Here is a 23,808-nt window from a genome sequence, read left to right on the forward strand (position 1 = left end):
TAGGTATTCAAAAGTCCATATTTTATTGATCATGTTTATTGAGTTTATGGATCATGGAACCAATCATAACGTTAACCCATTTTTTACAAAACCAAAACTCACAATTTCTAGTCCTTAAAACATTAAAAAAAATAGTTGTTTTAACAACATATTTTGAAATTCGACATTAGTCACAAATGGAATCCGAATCCACATGACACGGGGTGCTGCATGATAAACAAAACATTATCCCAAGTATACTAATATCATTTCTGCTAGATGTTTCAAACTTATTGTGTGTTGGGAAAGGTAACACAAAAACAAACGCCTAAAACAAGGTCGGCGGATAAATGATTATCCCTGGATCAAACTTTCCCACTATAATAACTATATAACAATAACAATGGAACAACAAGTATATCTCCTGTTTAAAATGAATAATAACACAATGATTATTACAACTCTCACCAACAAATATGGTGGATAAACTCTCTTTTGGATATGTATCTCAAAAAAGGCTTTTCACTCTCTGATGTTAGAAAATGAAATAAAATGAAGTATTTATAATGAATATGCATGCTACAATGGTTGGCTATAATATCAAGAGAAAATTTCTCTTTCTTCCATCCATAAGTTCACCAAAAAATACTCACGTACTTTCAATTCTATTTTCTATAATTGTTAATGTTTCTCCTTCTTTCTCTCTCCAACTAAAGAGGAATTCCTTTCAATCTCCCCCTTCCGATTTAGGTGAAGGGCTTCATCAATCCAGCAGCTCTCCTGCAGAACTCGTACTTGTCCTTGGGTAAGGACTTGGTCATCATATCTGAGCAATTGTCATCAGTATGGATTTTCTCAAGCTGCAGTTGCTTGGAATCCAACATATCACGTATCCAGTGATATCTCACATCAATATGCTTTGACCTTGAGTGAAAACTTGAATTCTTGCTTAAGTGGATTGCGCTCTGACTATCACAATGCACGACATACTTCTGTTGTTCTTGTCCTAATTCATGCAAGAACTGCTTCATCCATAACATTTCCTTGCAAGCTTCTGTTGTTGCAATGAACTCTGCCTCTGTGGTAGACAAAGCAACACACTTTTGTAGCTTTGACTGCCATGATACAGCTCCCCCTGAAAATGTAATCAAGAATCCAGAAGTTGATTTCCTAAAATCAATATCTCCCGCCATATCTGCATCTGTATAGCCAATTAGTTCAGGTTCTCTACTTCCAAAACACAAACTCATTTTGGAAGTTCCTCTTAGATATCGCAAGATCCACTTCACAGCATTCCAATGCTCCTTTCCTGGATTTGCCAAGAATCTACTAACAACACCAACCGCGTGTGTTATATCTGCTCGTGTACATACCATTGCATACATCAAGCTTCCAACAGCTGAGGCATATGGCACTTTTCTCATATCCCGCCTTTCAATTTCATTTAACGGACTCTGCTTTGAACTAAGACAAAAATGACTAGCAAGTGGAGTAGCAACTGGATTTGCCTTTTCCATGTGGAACCGCTCCAACACCTTCTCGATATATTTTTCTTGTGATAGCCACAACTTCCGTTCCTTCCGATCACGACGGATGGACATACCAAGAATATATTTTGCAGGTCCCAAGTCTTTCATTGAAAAATACTTCTTCATTTCATTCTTCAATGTGCTTATCTTCTCACTATTTTGTCCTACGATCAACATATCATCAACATACAAGAGTAATATGATGAACTCACCATCATCAAATCTCTTCACAAACACACAATGATCAGAATTAGTTCTTCGGTATCCATGATCAATCATGAATGCATCAAACTTCTTGTACCATTGACGTGGTGCCTGCTTAAGTCCGTATAAACTCTTTTTCAGCTGACATACCAAGTTTTCTTTACCTTTGACTTTGAATCCCTCTGGCTGCTCCATGTAAATTTCTTCTTCTAAATCACCATGAAGAAATGCAGTCTTCACATCTAGTTGTTCCACTTCTAGATTAAGACTAGCAGCCAAACCAAGCACTACCCGGATTGATGACATCTTAACCACGGGTGAAAAAATCTCTTCAAAGTCAATGCCTTTCTTTTGACTAAATCCTTTCACGACTAACCTCGCCTTGTATCTAGGTCGTGAGTTATTCTCATCAGACTTTAACTTGTACACCCATTTATTTTTGAGTGCCCTTTTACCTTTCGGTAAATCTACCAACTTATAAGTCATGTTCTCATGCAAGGATTGCATTTCTTCCTGCATGGCTTTCAACCACTCTCCTTTGTGGTTATCCATCATGGCTTCTTCATAAGACTCTGGTTCTCCCCCATCAGTAAGTAACACAAATTCTGTTTCAGGATATTTGGTTTGCGGTTTTGGAATCCTGGATGACCTTCTTAATTGGGGCTCTTCAACCATATCTTCATTTTCATCATCAACTGCTATTTCTTCAGCTGGATCATTATCAACTGGAGGTTCATTCTCTGCATCTCCAATATCTTCTATTTCTTCTCCCTCGTAATCTTCCAAAGGAGGAGTCATATCTAAGTTGATTGGATGTTCTTCAGAAATAACAGGCTTAACTCCCTTCTGAATATCTTCAATATTCTGGTCTTCTAAGAAGATAACATCTCTGCTTCTGATAATCTTTTTCTCTACAGTATCCCATAACCTGTACCCGAATGCTTCATTACCATATCCCAAGAAGATGCATTCCTTCGACTTCGAGTCGAGTTTCGATCTCTCATCTTTTGGAATATGAACAAACGCTCTACAACCGAACACCTTCAAATGGTTGTAGGATACATCTTTACATGTCCAAAAACTATTTGGAACATCACCGTTCAATGGAGCTGAAGGGGATAGGTTGATTAAATCAACTGCAGTCATCAGAGCCTCACCCCAAAAACTCTTGGGTAACTTAGCATGAGATAACATTGTTCTCACTCTTTCAACAATAGTCCTGTTCATTCTCTCAGCCACTCCATTGTGCTGAGGCGTCTTCGGGACAGATCTTTCATGCCGAATTCCATTACTAATACAATAATGTTTGAAATCTCCCATAAACTCTCCTCCATTGTCAGTGCGAACACATTTTAACTTCTTTCCAGTTTCTCGCTCAACGCTAGCATGGAACTGTTTGAATACTACAAACACCTGATCTTTTGTTTTGAGTGGATACACCCAAACCTTCCTGGAGTGGTCATCAATAAAGGTAACAAAATACCTTGCACCTCCATGAGTACTAGTGCTCATTGGACCACAAACATCAGAATGCACCAAATCTAAAACATTTGGTCTTCTTTGTGGAGCCTTATATTGAAATGAAGCTCTATGTTGCTTTCCAGCCAAACAATGTGTACATGGCTTAAGCGACATTTCCAATCCTTTCATACCGGCCAAAATACCTCTTTTGGCTAGGATTTGAAGTCCCTTCTCACTCATATGTCCGAGCCGTTTATGCCATAGCTCGACCGAGGAGTCTTCTTTGAGAGCATTAACACACCCATTATTGACTTTGGCTTCTATCACATAAAGGGTGTTTTCTTTCTTGCCTCGGGCTATTACCAAGGAACTTTTTGACAACTTCCATTTCCTATCTCCGAACACACTAGTATAACCTTCTTCGTCTAGAAGTCCGGTTGATATTAGATTGAGACGCATGTCAGGAACATGTCTCACATCTTTCAACGTTACGCGAAAACCGCTGTTTGTTTCTAGGCAAACATCACCTTTGCCCACAATCTTGGATTTATCATCATTCCCCATCTTCACACAGCCAAAATCACCGCTTGTATAGGAATAAAAGAAATCCCTTTGTGAGGTTACATGGAATGATGCACCAGAATCCACAATCCAACATGTATCTTGTGATGTCAAATTAACATGACCGTCATCACCAACAAAGATTACCTCATTGCCTTGAAAGATGGTAGCGGCTCTGTTACTCGCATCACCATTTTCTTGTTGCTCTCTTTTGAGCTTTCTACATTCTTTCTTCATGTGACCTTTCTCGTGACAATAAAAACATTCTATGTCTTTTCTTGTCCACGACCTACCCCTGAACTTATCTCCAGAATTTCCCCTTGACTTGTCTCTAGTATTGAACTTCTTGTGGATACTTCTTCCACGATACTCAGTAACAAGCGCCTCAGACTCAGTCGTCAATCCTTGTTCCTTCCTTCTAGATTCTTCATTGAACATGCTATCTTTTACTATGTCCAATGTTAGAACACCTTGTGGTGCTGAGTTACTCAATGAAACCACAAGCGTATCCCAACTATCAGGCAAGGAACTTAGTAATAATAATGCTTGCAATTCATCTTCAAGCACCATCTTCATATTGGTGAGTTGATTTATCAATCTTTGAAAATCGCTCAAGTGTTCAGAAACACTCCTAGTTTCTCTATACTTGAGGTTCACCAATCTTCGAATAGTAGAGGCTTTATTCTGGGCTGTCTTTCTCTCGTACAAAGCTTCTAGTTTCTTCCATAATGTGTACGCAACTGTTTCTTGCGCAACATGATGAAAAACGCTTTGATCGATCCATTGTCGAATTTGTCCGACAGTTTTCCTGTTCATGATATTCCAGTCTTCATCAGACTTTCCGGTAGGCTTCGTCCCCTCATTTTGCAAAGGTTGATACAACTCTTTGCAATAGAGTATGTCTTCCATTCTGGGTTTCCAAATGGAGTAATTTGAAGAAGTTAACTTGATCATTGTTGATGATCCCACAGAGGTTGACTCGTCCATTGTAATAATAAAAGTTAAAATGTGTGGTGAGCCGAAGCTCTGATACCACTTGTTGGGAAAGGTAACACAAAAACAAACGCCTAAAACAAGGTCGGCGGATAAATGATTATCCCTGGATCAAACTTTCCCACTATAATAACTATATAACAATAACAATGGAACAACAAGTATATCTCCTGTTTAAAATGAATAATAACACAATGATTATTACAACTCTCACCAACAAATATGGTGGATAAACTCTCTTTTGGATATGTATCTCAAAAAAGGCTTTTCACTCTCTGATGTTAGAAAATGAAATAAAATGAAGTATTTATAATGAATATGCATGCTACAATGGTTGGCTATAATATCAAGAGAAAATTTCTCTTTCTTCCATCCATAAGTTCACCAAAAAATACTCACGTACTTTCAATTCTATTTTCTATAATTGTTAATGTTTCTCCTTCTTTCTCTCTCCAACTAAAGAGGAATTCCTTTCATTGTGTTTCTGCGGGAGGGATATATAATTTTATGTTATCATAAGAGATGAATTTACGCATCATGTGCATCTTCAATCAAGATAATATAGTATTCTCGTGGTTAGTGCAAGAGACAAATCGGTATGGGTATCTTTACGTTAATAATTGTATTATTTTTATAGAAGATTTATACTATCCATTTCTATTTTTATCTATTAAATCTAATGTATTAAACTATTTTACGATACGTATTTTAAAAATAATTCACATTATTCTATTAGTGTTTACGGTTTCTACGTGAACCACCAATTAAAATATTATGTTATTATTCCAAAAAACAAACTTTTATTATTCCTCTCTTTGATCTGAATAATAAATACCAAATCATGATATATTAACTAAAAATAAAAATTAACTTATATATTTCTAAAACCAATAACTAGTAATATTAAGTTGTTACAATGAATTATAATTTATATGATTTATTATTATTATTATTATTATTATTATTATTATTATTATTATTATTATTATAGGTCAAATTTGAATTATTTTTTTTGGTTTAGTCATTATTGATTATAATACAACTTTCAAAGAAAATATGTTAACTTATTTGGTGTCATGAAAGCTACCTGATCCTAACCATATTTAAACTACGCGACAGTTATACACGTTATTCCAATTTAAATTCAACAATGATATTTTTATATTTTATTAAAAATTCATCTCATGCTAATATATTAATAATTTTACAAGAGAAAATATACATATAATGTTTTTTGAAAATATAATTTTCCAATCATTATTCCAAATATTGTCTCATTTATGTTTTTCATTGTTTTCACATTAGTTTAGTAGAAGCGTTTTGTTGAATTAAGTTGTGAAAATTCTCTGGCTTGAAATTTCTATTTTCTGAATATTGTTTGAATGAACACTATTTGTATTTTGTTTGATAAAAAAATCATATTCCTACCAGAGATCTATATTGTAAGTGTCTCTGATGTAACGCAGAAAATTATTTTATAAAGTAGATTTGTTTAAAAGGAACTTAATAATAAATCATGCTTTGAAAATAGGATTTTTTTTTTAATATCCAGAATTTTTTAAAAAATTTCAAAAATACACATTTTTTCAAAAAAATTACAAAAATGGACATTTTTTGCCCTATTTTTGTACTTGGGCGCCACCCTAGTTGGCGCCTACCCTTAAAGGGTAGGGCAAGTCGCCACTAGGAGTGGCGCCTACACTCATTTTCTTTTTTTTTTTTTTTCTTTTTTTTTAATATGTTTTTTTTTTTAATTTATTAATTTAGATTTATTATAAATTATATTAATTTATATTAATACATATATATAAATAAAATTATTTACAAGATATATATATATATATATATATATATATATATATATATATATATATATATATATATATATATATATATATATATATATATATATTAATTTATATATATAATTTAATTTATAAGTAATTAATATTATTTATAAATTTTTGGGAGAATTAGGGTTAATCATGTTAACGTTAATTTATCAATTATAATTAGGGTTTATTGATCGGTTATAATTAGAGTTTGGTAGTTATGACCTAATTGAAATCCTAATTCCCCATAAGACTAATTAATCAAGTGCGACACTAATTAGGGTTAAGTAGATTGGTGTACAACCCAGATCTTTTCCTATAAATAAAGTGTTATTTCCTTGCATTTTCTTCACCACTATTTCCTATCACTTTCTCTATCAAGTTGAGTTCATGGCATCCCCAAGACCGTCGTCATGGCAGCAAACATCATCAAGGCGCCCGGATCCTGAACAAGTAATCTTAAAAAGGGATGGGCATGTTATTTTCTCGCCTTTGAAACCCCCAATGGAGATGAAATTTTGGAACATCCGTTCGTTGGACCAACTAAAAAGGTCCTTGATGTCTTGGTTAGAGGGAGATTACCAACCTGGTGAAGTCATCAGAAGGATTCAGAGGCTTAGAACAAGGTTCTCATTTGAAACTGGAGAAACGATACGTTGGTGGGTTGAAGTTGAAAGCGACATTGATTGCATCCAAATGATGCATGGATCAGACGACATAGTGTTAACTGTTGTAATTTCTTAGATTTTAATGGTTGTTTGTCATGTTGTTGTTGTATTTGTTATTGTTCTAGTACTTGTTCTTGTTTTAGTACTTGTTTTTGTTCCAGTATTTGTTTTTGTTTTAGTAATTGGTGTTGTAATGTTAGATGTTTGTGTTTGTTGTTCAAGTGTCATCTTCTATTTGGAATAAAAAGTAAACTTTAATGATAAATAGCATTGGTACACAGATTTATGAATATGAAAACTAAGTTGTGGAACTAGATCCACGATATGGACATTTGTTCTTATTATGCCCTAGTTGTCTACATATGCTACACTTCCTCTGCATTTTCTCTGCGACGTCCATTTCAGTTCTAATGCGCCTGCTATTTGGGCGACCACTTTTATTCCGCCGCATCGATTCGTTGTGCCAAACAATTTCCCCGTCATACTCTGGCCAATACGCCTCCAATGCTACCACCGGAAAGGGATTTTCGTATACATTGAGCAATGTTGCAACTTTGTAGATGGGAGACACTAGCGATAATGCATCGAAGTGGCTGTGTGAACACGCTGCAATGACATGGGAACAAGGCATACGATAGGCCTGAAATTGACCACAGTCGCACCAACGGTCTGGTATTAGGACCCTATACTCTTGTCTAGGCAGCCCTTGGTTGTGGTCAATTGTTTCCTTGACACTAAAAGTGTGGCCATGGCGGTCGAATTCCGTAACCCGATGGCTGCTGGCTTTGGCAGATTCCTGCCTCATAAACTTCATGCAGGCATCACTATATACTTGACTCGTCTACAACACTTCATGCCAGCGCCTGCCTCTTGTTACGAACAACGTTGCCATCCGAAAATAGGTCGCACTCACCAATGCAGTTACCGGGAGGTTACGTATGCCCTTAAAGACGCCGTTCATTGATTCCACAAGATTTGTTGTCATGTGGCCCCACCTCACCCCATCGTCGTATGATCTAGTCCACTTCGCTCTGTCGATATTATCGATCCACCTCCCTGCATCAGAATTTGCCAACACTATTTCCCGGCGGTAGTATTGGAATCCAGGTTGGTTTAATGCATACCCCGCGTTTATCAAATGTTGCTTCAAGAAGTTATCCTTGAACTCCCGCATAAAATTTTGAGCAATATGCCTGATGCAGTAGACATGGGTAGACGGGGGATCATGCCAACCATTTGCTGGATTATTGTATGCACTGTCTATTGAAGCGTGTCTGTCAGAAATCACACAGATGCCAGCTTGTGGAGTCACGTGCGTTCGGAGATTCTTAAGGAAGAAACTCCAAGCAGCAGCCGTTTCTCCTTCTACCAATGCAAAGGCTATTGGGAAAATATTAGAATTTCCATCTTGTGCGACCGCCATCAGTAACGATCCTTTGTATTTCCCATACAGCCAAGTTCCATCGACTTGAACAAGTGGTTTGCAGAATGTGAAACCGATGATGCAGGGACGGAATGCCCAGAAAAGTCTATGGAATATTCCATTACCTTCTAGACGAGTTCCGTCAGGGGATTGTGCCGGCAAGGTCTCCATTATAGAAACCGTCCCAGGTGAATACAATCGTAGTGCAGCCAGGTAGCGTGGTAGTTGTTTGTATGATTCCTCCCAGTTACCGTATACCAGTTCAATTGCCTTGGTTTTCGCTAACCAAGCCTTTCTGTATGACGGTGTATATTTGAAAACAGCCACACAATGGGAGATAATTGTTTTGACCTTCAGTGACGGGTCAGCCTCAACTAGAGGTAATATGGAATGGCAGATCATATCATGGCTAAGTTTGCGATGATCCTGTGCCATGTTGGTGTTGATGCAAATGTGAGCTTGAGAAATGGACCCTACCACCCACGCATTATGTTTCTTCTTGTACGATGCCATCAACCTATACCCACACTCCGGATTTTTGCATACAATAACGTATCTTTCCGGATTTAATTTGATAACATCGTAGTCAACACAGTTTTTCAAGTGCCAGTTCTTTATTGCTAACAGACACTCTTCCTTGGTCCGAAATTGGTCACCCTTCTTTAAGTCCTCATCAGACCTCATATATGGGTTGTAGAACATATCTGATGAGGGCTCATCCTCGCCCAAGTTAAGTGTTGTGAAGTGCGCAGGCGGTGAGTAGCGTTGCGCTATAGGTATTTGAACTTGGTCTTCGTCTTCAGAATCACGGTTCACCAAGTCATCAACCACGTCTTCAGCATCATCAACCACATCGTCTTCAACGTGGTGCTCAACATCTTGTTCGTCATCAATCACAGGATCAATAACCTGTGACTGAATATTCTGAGCTGGTTGAAATTGTTCCAACACAATGTACAACACTATGTATTCGTAACCAGAATACTCATGGTTACGAAACATGTATTGTGTCTCCATGTCATTTTGAATCAATGACTTATAAAACTTGACAGAGTTATTTTCTGAAAAAAAAGGTTGTTGATAAAAAAATTGGGACACGGGTTGTCTTAGTTTGGACTCAATCTTCCTTTTCAGATAAGAGAAGTCAGCTCCTCTATTTAGACAAAAACGAGTGCATTCGTTGTTTCTAAATAGGAAGCCAGACATATCACATTCATAAGTCTCACCATTGACGTGAGCTTTGATTTTGTATTGTGATGAAGATGCCATGTTTTGTGAAGGTTTTGTGAAGATATTGTGAAGGTTTTGTGAAGGTTTTGTGAAGATATTGTGAAGGTTTTGTGAAGGTTTTGTGAAGATATTGTGAAGGTTTTGTGAAGGTTTTGTGAAGATTGCTGTGAAGATATTGTGAATACCTTTGTGAAAATGTGTGTGAATATTTATACTGCAAGATTCCGACACATCTTTGCATGCATGTCTTCAACCAAGCCTTCCCCAAGAGCAACGCATGCAAAACTTGGACACGTGTAAAGCATGCAAGAATCTTGCAGGCTAGGTGGAGCTGCATGCATGTAATAATTTTGACACGTCTACTGCCTATCCATCAAATGTATTCTCCACCTAGCCTGAACTTAGTCTCAGAGATTCCCACGCATGCCTGTTCCTCAAAAGTATTCACCACCAAGTCTGCAAGATTCCCACGCATGCCTTACACGTGTCACACCTTTGAATGCAACACTCCCACCTAGTCTGTACCAATGCATGCCAACCTATCCACCTAGCCTCCACCTAGTCTGAACTTAGTCTCAGAGATTCCCACGCATGCTTGTTCCTCAAAAGTATTCACCACCAAGTCTGCAAGATTCCCACGCATGCCTTACACGTGTCACACCTTTGAATGCAACACTCCCACCTAGTCTGTACCAATGCATGCCAACCTATCCACCTAGCCTCCACCTAGCCTGAACTTAGTCTCAGAGATTCCCACGCATGCCTTACACTCTCGGGTTTAGCTTTGCTTGCACCAACAATAGATTCGTCTTCATGTGCAAATTGAAAGTGAATAACTCCATAGAGAAAACTTAAACTTCTTGAACTTCCAATACTGAATATCACACTTCCAATACTAAACTACCTCTTTTTTCCATTATGTGTTTAAAATAATATTCAATCTTATTTAAGCTTAATTATTTATTTTAAACAACCTGATTATTTATTTTAAATAATATTCCCACGTGTCACACCTTTGCATCATCAGGTTCCACCAAGCCTTCCCCAAGACAAGACAAGTGCAACCTAATCTGCACCAATGCATGCCAACACTACCACCTAGCCTGCACCTATTCTGCAAGATTCCCACGCATGCCTTCCACGTGTCACATCTTTGCATCATCAGGTTCCACCAAGTCTTCCCCAAGACAAGACAAGTGCAACCTAATCTGCACCAATGCATGCCAACACTACCACCTAGCCTGCACCTATTCTGCAAGACTCCCACGCATGCCTTCCACGTGTCACATCTTTGCATCATCAGGTTCCACCAAGTCTTCCCCAAGACAAGACAAGTGCAACCTAATCTGCACCAATGCATGCCAACACTACCACCTAGCCTGCACCTATTCTGCAAGATTCCCACGCATGCCTTCCACGTGTCACATCTTTGCATCATCAGGTTCCACCAAGTCTTCCCCAAGACAAGACAAGTGCAACCTAATCTGCACCAATGCATGCCAACACTACCACCTAGCCTGCACCTATTCTGCAAGACTCCCACGCATGCCTTCCACGTGTCACATCTTTGCATCATCAGGTTCCACCAAGTCTTCCCCAAGACAAGATTCCCACGCATGCCTTACACTTGTCACATTTTTGCATATTCAGTCTACTTGAAAACGAGTATAAATAGAAGGTCATTCTTGCAAGTTTTCATCAACCACTAACACTTTTATTCAGAGAACTCCGGCGAAACTTCTAATCCACCAAGCTTCGTTCTACATTGCAGTCATGTCTCTTCTTACCATGGGCCAAGAACACAGAGGCACTAGGGCAAACATTGCCTCATTCGTAAGTTTTTCTTGAACACTGCCTCTTTCGTATGTTTGTAATTTGTTTTTTAAAAGTCCAATCTAATGATTGTTTATATTGTTTGTTTTTAAAGGATCCCAAGAAATTTCGTCAACGTTCACACCCTATGCCTTATCCAGACCCATGGTGCGTACCTTACATAGAGCGTGCGGGTTTCGGTCATGTTATGCATGTCGTAAATGCCACAATTGATGTCAAATTCATTCTGGATCTGTGTGAACGTTGGAGACCAGAGACACACACTTTTCACCTACCAACTGGTGAATGTACCGTCACACTAGAGGACGTGTACATGCTTTTGGGTCTTAGAATAGATGGTAAGCCTGTGACTGGAAATGTCCAACAGCCCAACCAAATATGTGTTCAAATGTTGGGGGTAGATCTGGTTGAGGGTGAGGGATCTGCAAAAGCAAGGGGTCAGGGTATTAAATTATCTAGCCTCCAATTGTACCACGACTCCATAACTTTGACTGAGGAATCCTCCGAACAAGAAAAAGTCATAAAAACCCGGGTTTACATTATGCTATTGTTTGGGAACTTGCTATTTCCCGAAGGGACGGGAAATAGCATAAACTTTATGTACTTGAGTTTGCTAGGGGACATTGATAGAATAAGCACGTATAGTTGGGGTTCTGCTGTATTGGCATTCCTATATAGCTCTTTGTGTAAAAATGCACAAAATGACCACTGTACATTTTCTGGATGTGCTTTTTTGCTCCAAACATGGGGGTGGTGGAGATTGCCGAGGCTAGCCCCAGAAAATCCTAACGTCTACTCCTTCCCCTACGCAACTAGGTAAATTTATGATGTTATTTCATTTTGTATATTTATTCTATAAATATTTGTAAATAATATTATTTATCTTTTTTTGTTTAGGTTCATTACAACCGGACTGGATTACAGTCTTACCCCCAAAAATAAAATTATATTTTATCGTCAACTCTTGGATCGTCTCCGAGCACAAGATGTATTACCACTAAATCACTCAGCTTCTAACTGATTTATTAATATCATGCATTCTCGATAAATAACATATTTGCTTTTTTCTTTGCAGTTTATTTGGAGGCCATATTTGGGATTGGAACATCAACCCAACCCCGAAGATGCAGCTGTTTGGACAGCAAAAACGGCCATAATGCGGTTCACCACTGTGGAGATGCACCAAAGTGACCGTGTCAAGCTGCAATTCGGAATGCATCAAGAAATCCCAGGCCCCCCAATGTCTATGGAACCTTGGCATCTAAAAAAAGTCAGCCACCAGTGGTATGCCCAACATTGGAAGGAATTTGCTAAGGAGTTTCGTAAAATGTGGAAAGACCGTGCCCACTATGTTCTACAATTTCCGGTGGCGCCCAACGAAATGAAGCCGACAAGGGAATATGTGGATTGGTATAGAGCAAATACAAATCCAGAAATGATTGTGTCTGACCCGTTCTATTTGGACGATCCCCGGATGCAACAGCCATATTTCCAACAACAACAACCACCACAATATTCCCAACAACAACAACCACCACATTATTACCAACAACAACCACCACCACCATTTTACCAACAACAACCACCACCACCTTATTACCAACAACAACCACCACCACCGTATTACCAACAACAACCACCACAACACATGTCCACCCCCCAACCAAATCAACAATACATACCACAAACTCAACCCCAATACCATGAAGATTACCAACACCAACCTCAACATTCCCACCACCATCAACAGTCCCAACACCTACCACAATATCAATCCCCCCACATCCACCAATCCCAACACTTCCATCACGACAATGTCCCGAGCGCTTCCAGTCCTCCACCTAGCCCCGACACGGGTATACAAGAGGATTACCAACAAGACTACTACACACCACAACAAACATTGTTCTTTGGCCAACCCGATTCAACCCTAAACTACCAAAGACCACATTTCGAGGGCGCACCCAGCAGTAGTCAGTTTGTCCCACCGAGACAAAGCTTTGAGGGCGCAGAGGGGACCCGTCTTTCCTACAGCACTGAAGGGACTTCGACCCAACCACAACGGCAAACGGCAAGGGGACGCGTTAGGACTAGGGGTGGTAATAGGGAAGCACCACCACCACGTGAACCGTCTAGGCGAGTAATTAGACCTCCCCCGTGCGAGTCGTACCAGGGACCGCATCGTATGTGATAAATCCCAAATTAATAATGCATTTTAATCATATCTTTGTAATATTTGTCTTGTCTATTATTTAAATAAAAATATTTTCTGTTTATTATCTTTATATCTTTATCTTTATCTTTAAAGATATTGTCTATCATATCTTTATATATATATATATTAATTTACATGTGTATAAATATTTATTTACACGTATATAAATTAATTTTTTTTCCAAAAATTTATAAATAATATTAATTACTTATAAATTAAATTAATATATATATAAATTAATATATATATATAAATTAATATATATATATATATATATATATATATATATATATATATATATATATATATATATATATATATATATATATATATATATATATCTTGTAAATAATTTTATTTATATATATGTGTTAATATAAAATAATATAATTTATAAAAAATATAAATTCATAAATTAAAAAAAAATTAAAAAAAAAAAAAAAGAATGAGTGTAGGCGCCACTCCTAGTGGCGACTTGCCCTACCCCTTAAGGGTAGGCGCCAACTAGGGTGGCGCCTAGGTGCATTTTAGGGCCAAAAATGGTCATTTTTGTAATTTTTTAGAAAAATGGTGTATTTTTGAATTTTTTTTTTTAAAATTCTGGATATTTAAAAAAAAAATTCTGAAAATAGATGATTTATTGATTTTAGACAAGATCATTTGTTCAAAATGGAGATATGATCATTTTTATATATTTTATTTCTATAACATTTGAATTTACATAACGGAAAGAAAAACGAGAATTTTGAGTGAAGAGTTATAGGCCGAAATCATATTCCTAACTCTTGTTGGGGCTATTTCGAAGGTTAACATGAGAGAGCATTTTATATTTTTGGGATTTTTTAAGAGCAACACATCTTTCTGAGAGATATATCATATACTCATCAAAAACATACATATATTTATATTGTTGTTGACACTTTTCAACGGGCCACCACCTATTCATTAGAAAATTTTGATACAAGTAAATTAGTCCATTCACTCGAACCAAAGGCTCGTGATACCGCTGTTGGGGCTATTCGGGGGCAACATGAAGGACCATTTTACAATTTGGAGTTTTTCTTTAAAAGCAACACACATTTGTGAGAAACATGTCACATACTCACCAAAAACCTTAAGGTGATAGGTGTGCAAGTTCTCCCACTTATAAGTGGTAAAATCTCCACATTCCTAACAAATGTGAAACTTTTCCACTCCCACTTATAAGTGGTAAAGTCTCCACATTCCTAACAAATGTGAAACTTTTCCACATTACTCACCATATCTTTTTTTAATAAATAAATCAATCAAAAAACAATTTGAAACCATATTCTCATCGTGTCAACTAATTATGAAATATGTGAATTTGATAATCTAATTCGTACTCGGCGGAACGATACTTTTTAATACTATAATAAAAATGTTTGCTTTGCAGCCAATACCGGAGATCCCAAACTTAATGTGTTTCTGTATGAGGGATATATAAGTTTTTGTTGGTTACCGAAAGAGATGAACTTTTGCATCTATTGAGATATTAGATATAATTCAAGTTGAGTTATGTGGCCCAAGCCCAAAACTAATTAAGGTTTAAGGTTTGTTACTTAGTTTGTTATTTTACATAGTATTCAAGTCACATAAGTGTATATAAATACACACTTTGTAATTCAGTATTATCATTCAATTCAATAATACATTCGTTGTTTTCTTATTCTCTCTTTCTCTCCTCACTAAAAGTGCCTCAATCACCAACAAATTGGTATCTAGAGCTCCGGTTAGATACTTGATCGTGTTTTCTAGAATCACACGTCAAAGATCGTGTTTCTGGGATTCTGGATTATTGTTGATCAATCTCCGCAAAGATGAATGGTAACGGAAATTTACCAAACTCCATTCTAACTTTTGACGGTAAGAATTGGCTTTGATGGAGAAAGCAGATGCAATCTCTATTTGGCTTTCATGAAACCCTAGACGTGGTTACTAATGGTGTTCTTACGTTTGGTAAAGATGAAACTGACGCACAAATAACCAATCACAAGGATGCCAAGAAGAAGGATTGAAAGGCGGCATTTTACATCCAATCGGCAGTTGATGCAGTTAATTTCGACTGAATCGCTCATGCTAAATCAGCGAATGAGACATGGGATATTCTTGTCAAGTATTATGAAGGAGGCGAGAAAGTCAAGGTTGTCAAGTTGCAAACTTTACGACGAAAATATGAATTGTTATCGATGGTAGAAGAGGAAAAGATTGTAGGTTATGTGTCGAAGGTGTAGCAACTCATCCATCTCATGAAGAGTTGTGGTGAAACCCTAACTGATAAGATGATAGTTAAGTAGGTAATGTGTAGGTTGACCTCTCTCTTTGATCACATTACCTTAATTATTCAAGAATCAACCAATCTTGAAACCCTAAAACTAGAGGATTTGATTGGTTCGTTGGAGGCGCGTGAGATTAGCTAGGGTTGTCGAAAGGAAATGAGTACAAGACTCGATACAAGCACTACAAGCTCAGTCATGGAAGAAGAATGGTGGTTCCAAGAAGTTCAAAGGCAAAATCGACAAGACTTAGGGCAAGAAGTCTTGGTCAAATCCTCACAAAAATAAGGTCGATGATAGAGCTTTTGAATCCTCGAAAAGAGGAGAAGGAAATTCCTATCAGAAAGATAAAGAAGAGAAAAGAGGTGTAAGTCACACAACCTTCTGGGTTTGTGATTTGGGAGAAAGCAAGGAAAGTATACAAGTTGCACAAATCACTCTATGGTCTCAAGAAGACACCTGGGGCATGGAACAAGAAGATCGACTCATACTTGGTCGAATTAGGATTCGTCAAATGCAAATCTGAGTATGGTGTCTATGTTCAGGTTGTGGCATAAGATATAACAATTATCTGCTTATATGTCGATGAATTGCTTGTAACTGAAAATAGCTTGAAGAACTTGTCAAAGTTTAAAGAGCTGTTGAAGAAGGAATTTGAAATATCGAATCTAGGAAAGTTGTCATACTTCCTAGGAATGGAATTTCAAATGTCGAAGCAAGGTATGATGTTACATCAAAGAAATTATGTTGAGCTGATACTCAAGAGATTCAGGATGGATGATTCTACTCCTAGATCTTCGCCCATCAAACCAAATTTGAAGTAGGAGAAGCATAGAGAGGAAGACAAAATCGATGTAACTTAGTTCAACAAATTTTCGAATCTCTAAGATATGTGTGCAACAGTCAACCTGATATATGTTTCTCAATCGGATTAGTGAGCAAATATATGAGTGAACCAAGGGTGTCACACATGAAGGTTGCAAGAAAAATCCCGAGATACTTAAAAGAATCGACAAACTATGAAATTTTGTTTTGAAGAGACTCTGAAAGCAAAGAAGTTATAGTTACTTACTATTGAGAGTTGATTTATGTGGAGATAAGGAAGATCGAAAAAGCACTACTGGATATTTCTTTCAAGTATTTGGTGCCCTAATATCATGGTGCTCGAGAAAGCAACCCGTGGTGGCATTATCATCGTGTGAGACTGAATATATAGCAGGATCCTATACTGCGTGTCAAGCAATTTGGATCATATTCGTGCTGGAAGAGATCGAGGTCGAAGTGAAGAAACCTCTGGTACTGCAGATCGACAACAAGTCAACCATAAATCTTGCGAAGAATCCTGTTTTGCATGGAAGAAGTAAGCACATAGAAGCTAGATTTCACTTCTTAAGGGAGAAGGTAAATGAAGGTGAACTTAAAGTAAAACATTGCTCAAGTGAAGCACAATTGACTGATATTTTCACCAAAAGATTGAAGATCGACAAGTTTTTAACGTTGAGGAATAAATTAGGAATAATCCATATCGACAATGATCAATGTGTTTCGATGACTTGGATTATAGGGGAGTATGTTGAAATATTGGATATAATCCAAGTTGAGTTGTGTGGCCCAAACCCAATGCTAATTAGAGTTTAAGGTTTGTTATTTAGTTTGTTATTTTACTTAGTATTCAAGTCACTTATGTGTATATAAATAGACACTTTATAATTCAGTATTATCATTCAATTCAATAATACAATCCTTGATTTCTTATTCTCTCATTTTCATCTTACTAAAAATGCCTCAAGCACTAACAAATAAACATATGATTGTTATATCTTGCGGCACAACCTGAACTATGTGGGACTCCAACTCACTTATTATTCTTAACACTCCCCATAAGTGTGAGTCTGCAATATTTTCTCTTAAAATGAAAACTCTTTTGTCCACATATACTTGTATCGCCGTTGACACCTCTTCTTGAATATTTCGATACAGCTATTTATGCACATTTTGATTTCAACAAGACACTTCTTCCTGAGCATTTCGATACAAATAAGTCAGTCTCTTTATTTGAAGCAGGATCTGATACCATTTGTTAGATCATAAGAAGGAGCATCAAGAATCATCTGGATGTTTATAAAATAAAATTTTAAAAAAAGCACATGTAAATTGAGGGTGGTAGGTGCAATGGAAATAATATAGTATTCTTGTGGTTAGCGCAAGGGACAAAGGCATCTTTATATTGTATTCTGCTTTACAATGGGAATCTTAAAGTTATTATTGTATTCATTTTATCTTAGTTTTGCATTATTGTACTACTTTACAGAGCTGCATTGCCTTGAAAATGCAACGACTATATAATATGAGCCTTTTGTTTAGATACCTTCATCTGTATTCTTCTTCCCTTGCTCTACAATCATGGAGCTTTCCAACAATTTTTTTAGCTTTACCTTAATGGCATCCTTTCTCTTCCTCTGGCTACTATTCAAAATAGTTAAAACATGGAATACTTCTAAAACTTCTAACGCCAACTTACCACCAGGACCATGGAGACTACCCTTGATAGGGAACATACATCAGATTATCAGCTGCCCGTTGCCTCATCGTTCCTTCAAAACTATGGCCCAAAAGTATGGACCTATGATGTACCTAAAACTCGGTGAGGTACCATACATAATAGTTAGTTCACCAGAAATAGCCAAAGAGATTATGAAAACACATGACCTCAGCTTTTGTGATAGGCCAAGCCTTATGTTGCCCACAATATTTAGTTACAATGGCACTGATATTTTATACTCTAGATATGGAGAACCCTGGAGGCAACTACGGAAAATATGCGGCACCGAGCTATTGAGTCCAAAGCGTGTCCAGTCATTTAGGTCCATAAGAGAAGAAGAGGTGGGTGATCTTGTTAAATCAATAGCTGCAAGTGAAGAATCTGTTGTTAATCTTTCTCATAAGATTTCCGATATGACGCATGCGTTTGTGGCGAGGGCAGCTTTTGGGAAAAGGATTAAACACCAACAAGCATTCAGATCAGCAATTGACGAAATATCAATTTTGCTAGGAGGATTTTGTATTGCTGATTTGTATCCATCCATTAAAATGCTTCAAAGCATGAGTATGGCGAAGACAAAGTTTGAAAAACTTCACAAAGAGGTTGATGTGATAATGCAAGATGTCGTGGATGATCACAGAAGCGTTCACAGGAATGTAAGCAAGGATGAAGATATAGTTGATGCTCTTCTCCAGATTCAACGGGAAAGTGAACAATCACAACATCCTGTTACCGACATAAATATAAAATCAATCATCCTGGTTAGTTTACAAATAATCGTTAATTAACCTAAACTAAATTATAAATTTTCTTATGCTATTATTAATGCATTTGCAGGACATGTTTTCTGCTGGTAGTGAAACATCATCAGGGTTTATGGGATGGTGTATATCTGAGATTATAAAGAATCCAAAGGTAATGGAAGAAGCGCAAGCTGAAGTAAGAAGAGTGTATGACAAAAAAGGGTATGTAGATGAGACAGAGTTGCACCAATTAATATACTTAAAGTGTGTCATCAAAGAAACACTAAGGCTACATCCCCATGCACCATTGTTACTTCCAAGAGAATGTAGGGAGAGATGCCAAATTAGTGGGTATGATATCCCAGCTAAGGCAATGGTATTGATCAATGCTTGGGCTATTGGAAGAGATCCAAGGTATTGGGTTGATGCTGAGAGTTTTAAACCTGAGAGATTTCTTAATAGTACAATTGATTTCAAAGGCACAGACTTTGAATTCATACCATTTGGTGCTGGAAGAAGGATTTGTCCAGGAATTGGATTCGTCGTTGCGATTATTGAGCTAACTCTTGCTCAATTACTTTACCACTTTAATTGGAAGCTTCCTAATGATATGAAAAATGAAGAACTAGATATGACTGAGTCACCTGGGGTTACGGTAACAAGAAAACATGACCTATGCTTGATTCCTATTATTCGTCGTCTTTGATATGTGTTGCTTAAGCAAACAAGTTCACAAAGTATTTATTTTTTCATAAATGAATATCTTGCTAATAAAGCTTCTAAGCTATTCAAGTATGGTTCCATAATGTTGTATCAGACATTAATCCGAGAAAAATGTTTTCCTAGATTGTCAGGGAAGAAATCCACTTGCATATGAAAGAAGTTGTGTCTACCTCTCTCCAGCTTTCTTCTCTCCGAAGGTCTGCTGTGTCCGAGGTTTCTAATTCGATCAGATTGCTGGTTGGTTGGCTTGTTTCTCTTTTTTTGTTGTTTTTGTTGTTTTCTACTTTGGTTTGTTTTCTCGGTCTAAGTTTTTGTTTGCGCAATGCTGGTGCTCTTATTTCATGTTGTAAAATAAAGTTTTCATATATTGAAAGTGTTGTGAAAAGGATGTCAAAATTACAAAATATAATTGATTTTTGGATCAGTAAGAAATCCATAAGGTTAGAAAAGAAGAAAATAATAAGAGCATAATAAAATCGGTTATAAACTGCTACTCTTTACTTTCTCTTTGAAACAAGATTAAAAGTGTTATAGAATAACAAATAACATCTCTCACCCTAATTAGAATTTACATATTTTATGAGGAGAGACTAGTATGTTATTTATAAAAAAAACTAACATACTAAACTAATGGGTTTTTTTACACACAGGCTCATTACACAAGTTAACTTAGAGAACAAACTAACTTAAACAATTCGGCATAACAAACAGGCTCAATTCAACACGCTAACATCCTAGCATACTTCGCTTACAGCATGTGAACAGAGAATTCGACGACATGTTAAGGTCTTGTCGAATTATCGAACGAAGAAGCTATCATTCAACATATTAGAGTTCGATCCAATATCTCACAAATCTCCACATTTGAACAAACTCTATAACATAAAGGGAACAAACTAGCTTTCTTCATGCAGCTTTATCAACTGTATACAGTGGAAAAACTTGCAACTTGGTAATGTCTTGGTGATTATGTCAACAACATTGTGATCTGTCGAAACCTTCATCACTTGGACTTCTCCACGCTCGATTACCCCTCTGACGAAATACAGGCTCACATCGATATGCTTGGTTAAGCCGAATTCTTTGACAAGTGTATAGCACTTTGACTATCATATTTTTTAGTCATCACTCGACCTTGAAGTTAAGTTTAACAAAACCTTTAAGGCACAATGCTTCTTTCACAGCTTCAGTGAGGGCGATATATTCAGCTTCAGTGGTTGATAAGGAAACAACCTTTTGAAGTGTTGCTTTCCAACTGATTGATGTGCCAAACATAGTGAACACATATCCAGAAATAGATTTTCTGGAATCCATACAACCTGCATAATCATAGTCGACATACCATTCGATTTCTACTTTACTATTTTCACCACATGCACCATCATAAATTAGGATTATGTTTAGAGATCCATTTATGTATCTTAGAATCCACTCCAATGCTGGCTAGTGAGCCTTTCCAAGATTTTCCATGTACCTGCTTAAAAGACTTACTACATATGTTATATCGGGTCTAGTATAAACCATAGCATACATCAAAAAATTTACTATGTCAGCATATGGGATGCTAAGCTCTTTCGACCTCAATACTGGGACATTGATTTGTACTCAGCTTGAATTGGGGGTTTTTCAGAGCCACAACAAGCTTTGAATTCGACATACCAAACTTTTCGAGAATCTTCTGTAGGTATGTCTATTGAGATAACCATAATTTCGAATGCTTTCTATCACTTCGGATGTCAATCCCAAGAATCCTGGATGCTGCTCCTAGATCCTTCATATCGAACTCCTTATGAGTTCAGCCTTCACCTTAATTACATCCTCGACATTGTTGCTTGCTATGAAAATATCATCCATATAAAGCAACAAAATAACACATGAATTTCCAAGTCGAAATCTGAAGTAAACACAATGGTCAAACAGACTTCTAATGAAACTTATATGTGTCATGAACTTGTCAAATCTCATTTTCCACTATCAAGGAGATTGTTTCAGTCCATATAAATATCTATTCAGTTTGCACACATAGTCTTCCTTACCCTTTTCTGAATACCCTTCAGGTTGCCTCATCAGGATTGTTTCATCTAGATCTCCATACAAGAATGCAGTCTTCGCATCCATTTTTCCAATTCTAGGTCGAACTGTGCCAATATGGCTAGTGATGCGTGCTTTTCGCAAGTATACGAACGCGTCAGAGTAATATAAAAGATTATCGAATCCACAGAGAGCAAGTGTCAATCTATCGTTATCTGTCGTTATGGTGTTTATCAAAGGCAATCAAAATAGGTGTTTTGTTTTTAGAGTGCGCAATGAAAAGTAAAGTATTGAAATAAATTTAATTAATAAAGACAGGGTCGAATGTAATTCACGTAATCGATTGATAATCCAAGTACTTGCTAGTAGAGCTACTTATGGGCAGTGTTTCCTACTTTGAAAAGAACTAATTTAACAGGAACTGTCGTTTTCGCGTATTCAGAACCGAGTTGTACTCCCTAATCAAACCCTCTTATTGTCACTTATAAAAAGGCGCGCATTGCGTTAGAGTAGTAAACCTATTTTTAAGAAATATAGTATCTTGACTAAGTTGAAAAGTATTATAACTTGGATTTCTTAACCAAAAGAGGTTCTCACGAACCAGACTCTAAACTTATAAACGCATCCGAAAATAGTTTTAAAATCTCTTTTCTTCTTTATGTTAAAAACTCCTAATGAACTAGACAAAGCGCTTTCGCTGTTTTTGAAATAGTTAAAAACAATTAAGCTTAAAAAGACGTTAGACGGCTTTCGATCTTACCCAACAGAATTGAAGTGCGGGAAAACTTAAGTTGAAAGTTAAAATAGCCCTTAAGAGTTTCGACGAACAATTGTACGGATTACTGGTTCAATTAAGATCCTTACATTCTAACCTTATAAATTTAGCTAGACATGGTAAAGTAAAAGTGCATTAAAATAAATAAAAGTAGTGCGAGTGCGGAAAATAAATAAAGTAAAGCGAGTGCGGGAAATAAATAAAGTAAAGCGAGTGCGGGAAATAAATAAAGTAAAGCGAGTGCGGGGAAATAAATAAAGTAAAAGCGAGTGCGGGAAATAAATAAAAGTAAAGCGAGTGCAGGAAATAAATAAAAGTAAAAGCGAGTGCGGGAAATAAATAAAAGTAAAGCGAGTGCGGGAAAATAAATAAGATAAAGACAAGTAATAAAAACCTGTTCCAATCGGAGGGTTGAATAAATTGCAATGCGGAAATGAAAATGGTGGCAGGATTAACTTCCTTCCAAAGTGCTCCAAACTCGATTACAGACTCTATCACAGACTTGATTACACAATTGTGGTAACACTCCAATGCGAAGCGATTACCACTTTATAAAACTGAATATATGCCTAAGTGAAACAAAGTTGCTCTGAGTTTGCCTCTGCTCTAAGTTTGGATGATTGTAAAAGTGAATTCGAGTTTCTATTTATAAGCAAGTAAAAAGATGGAAATGACTTGGATGCCCTTCAACTTGAAAATGGAGGGAAACTATTTTCCTCTTATAGCGCCCGCCACAAGGCCAAAGTGAGGCGCCTTAGTGGATGTAGTGGAG

At 36.9% G+C, this 23,808-nt stretch overlaps 1 protein-coding gene across 1 annotated transcript; it reads left to right on the forward strand.

Moving 5' to 3' along the window:
- Positions 1-18,547: 18,547 nt before the first annotated feature.
- On the forward strand, positions 18,548-20,616 carry LOC127117615 (cytochrome P450 71D10). Its single transcript, XM_051047687.1, has 2 exons — positions 18,548-19,525; positions 19,602-20,616. Exons 1-2 carry the CDS (start codon positions 18,626-18,628, stop codon positions 20,211-20,213), a joined length of 1,512 nt encoding a protein of 503 aa, XP_050903644.1. The 5' UTR covers positions 18,548-18,625; the 3' UTR covers positions 20,214-20,616.
- The last annotated feature ends 3,192 nt before the right edge of the window (positions 20,617-23,808 follow it).

The sequence above is a fragment of the Lathyrus oleraceus genome, chromosome 2 (assembly GCF_024323335.1).
Source record: "Lathyrus oleraceus cultivar Zhongwan6 chromosome 2, CAAS_Psat_ZW6_1.0, whole genome shotgun sequence".
In the NCBI taxonomy this organism is placed as follows: domain Eukaryota; kingdom Viridiplantae; phylum Streptophyta; class Magnoliopsida; order Fabales; family Fabaceae; genus Lathyrus; species Lathyrus oleraceus.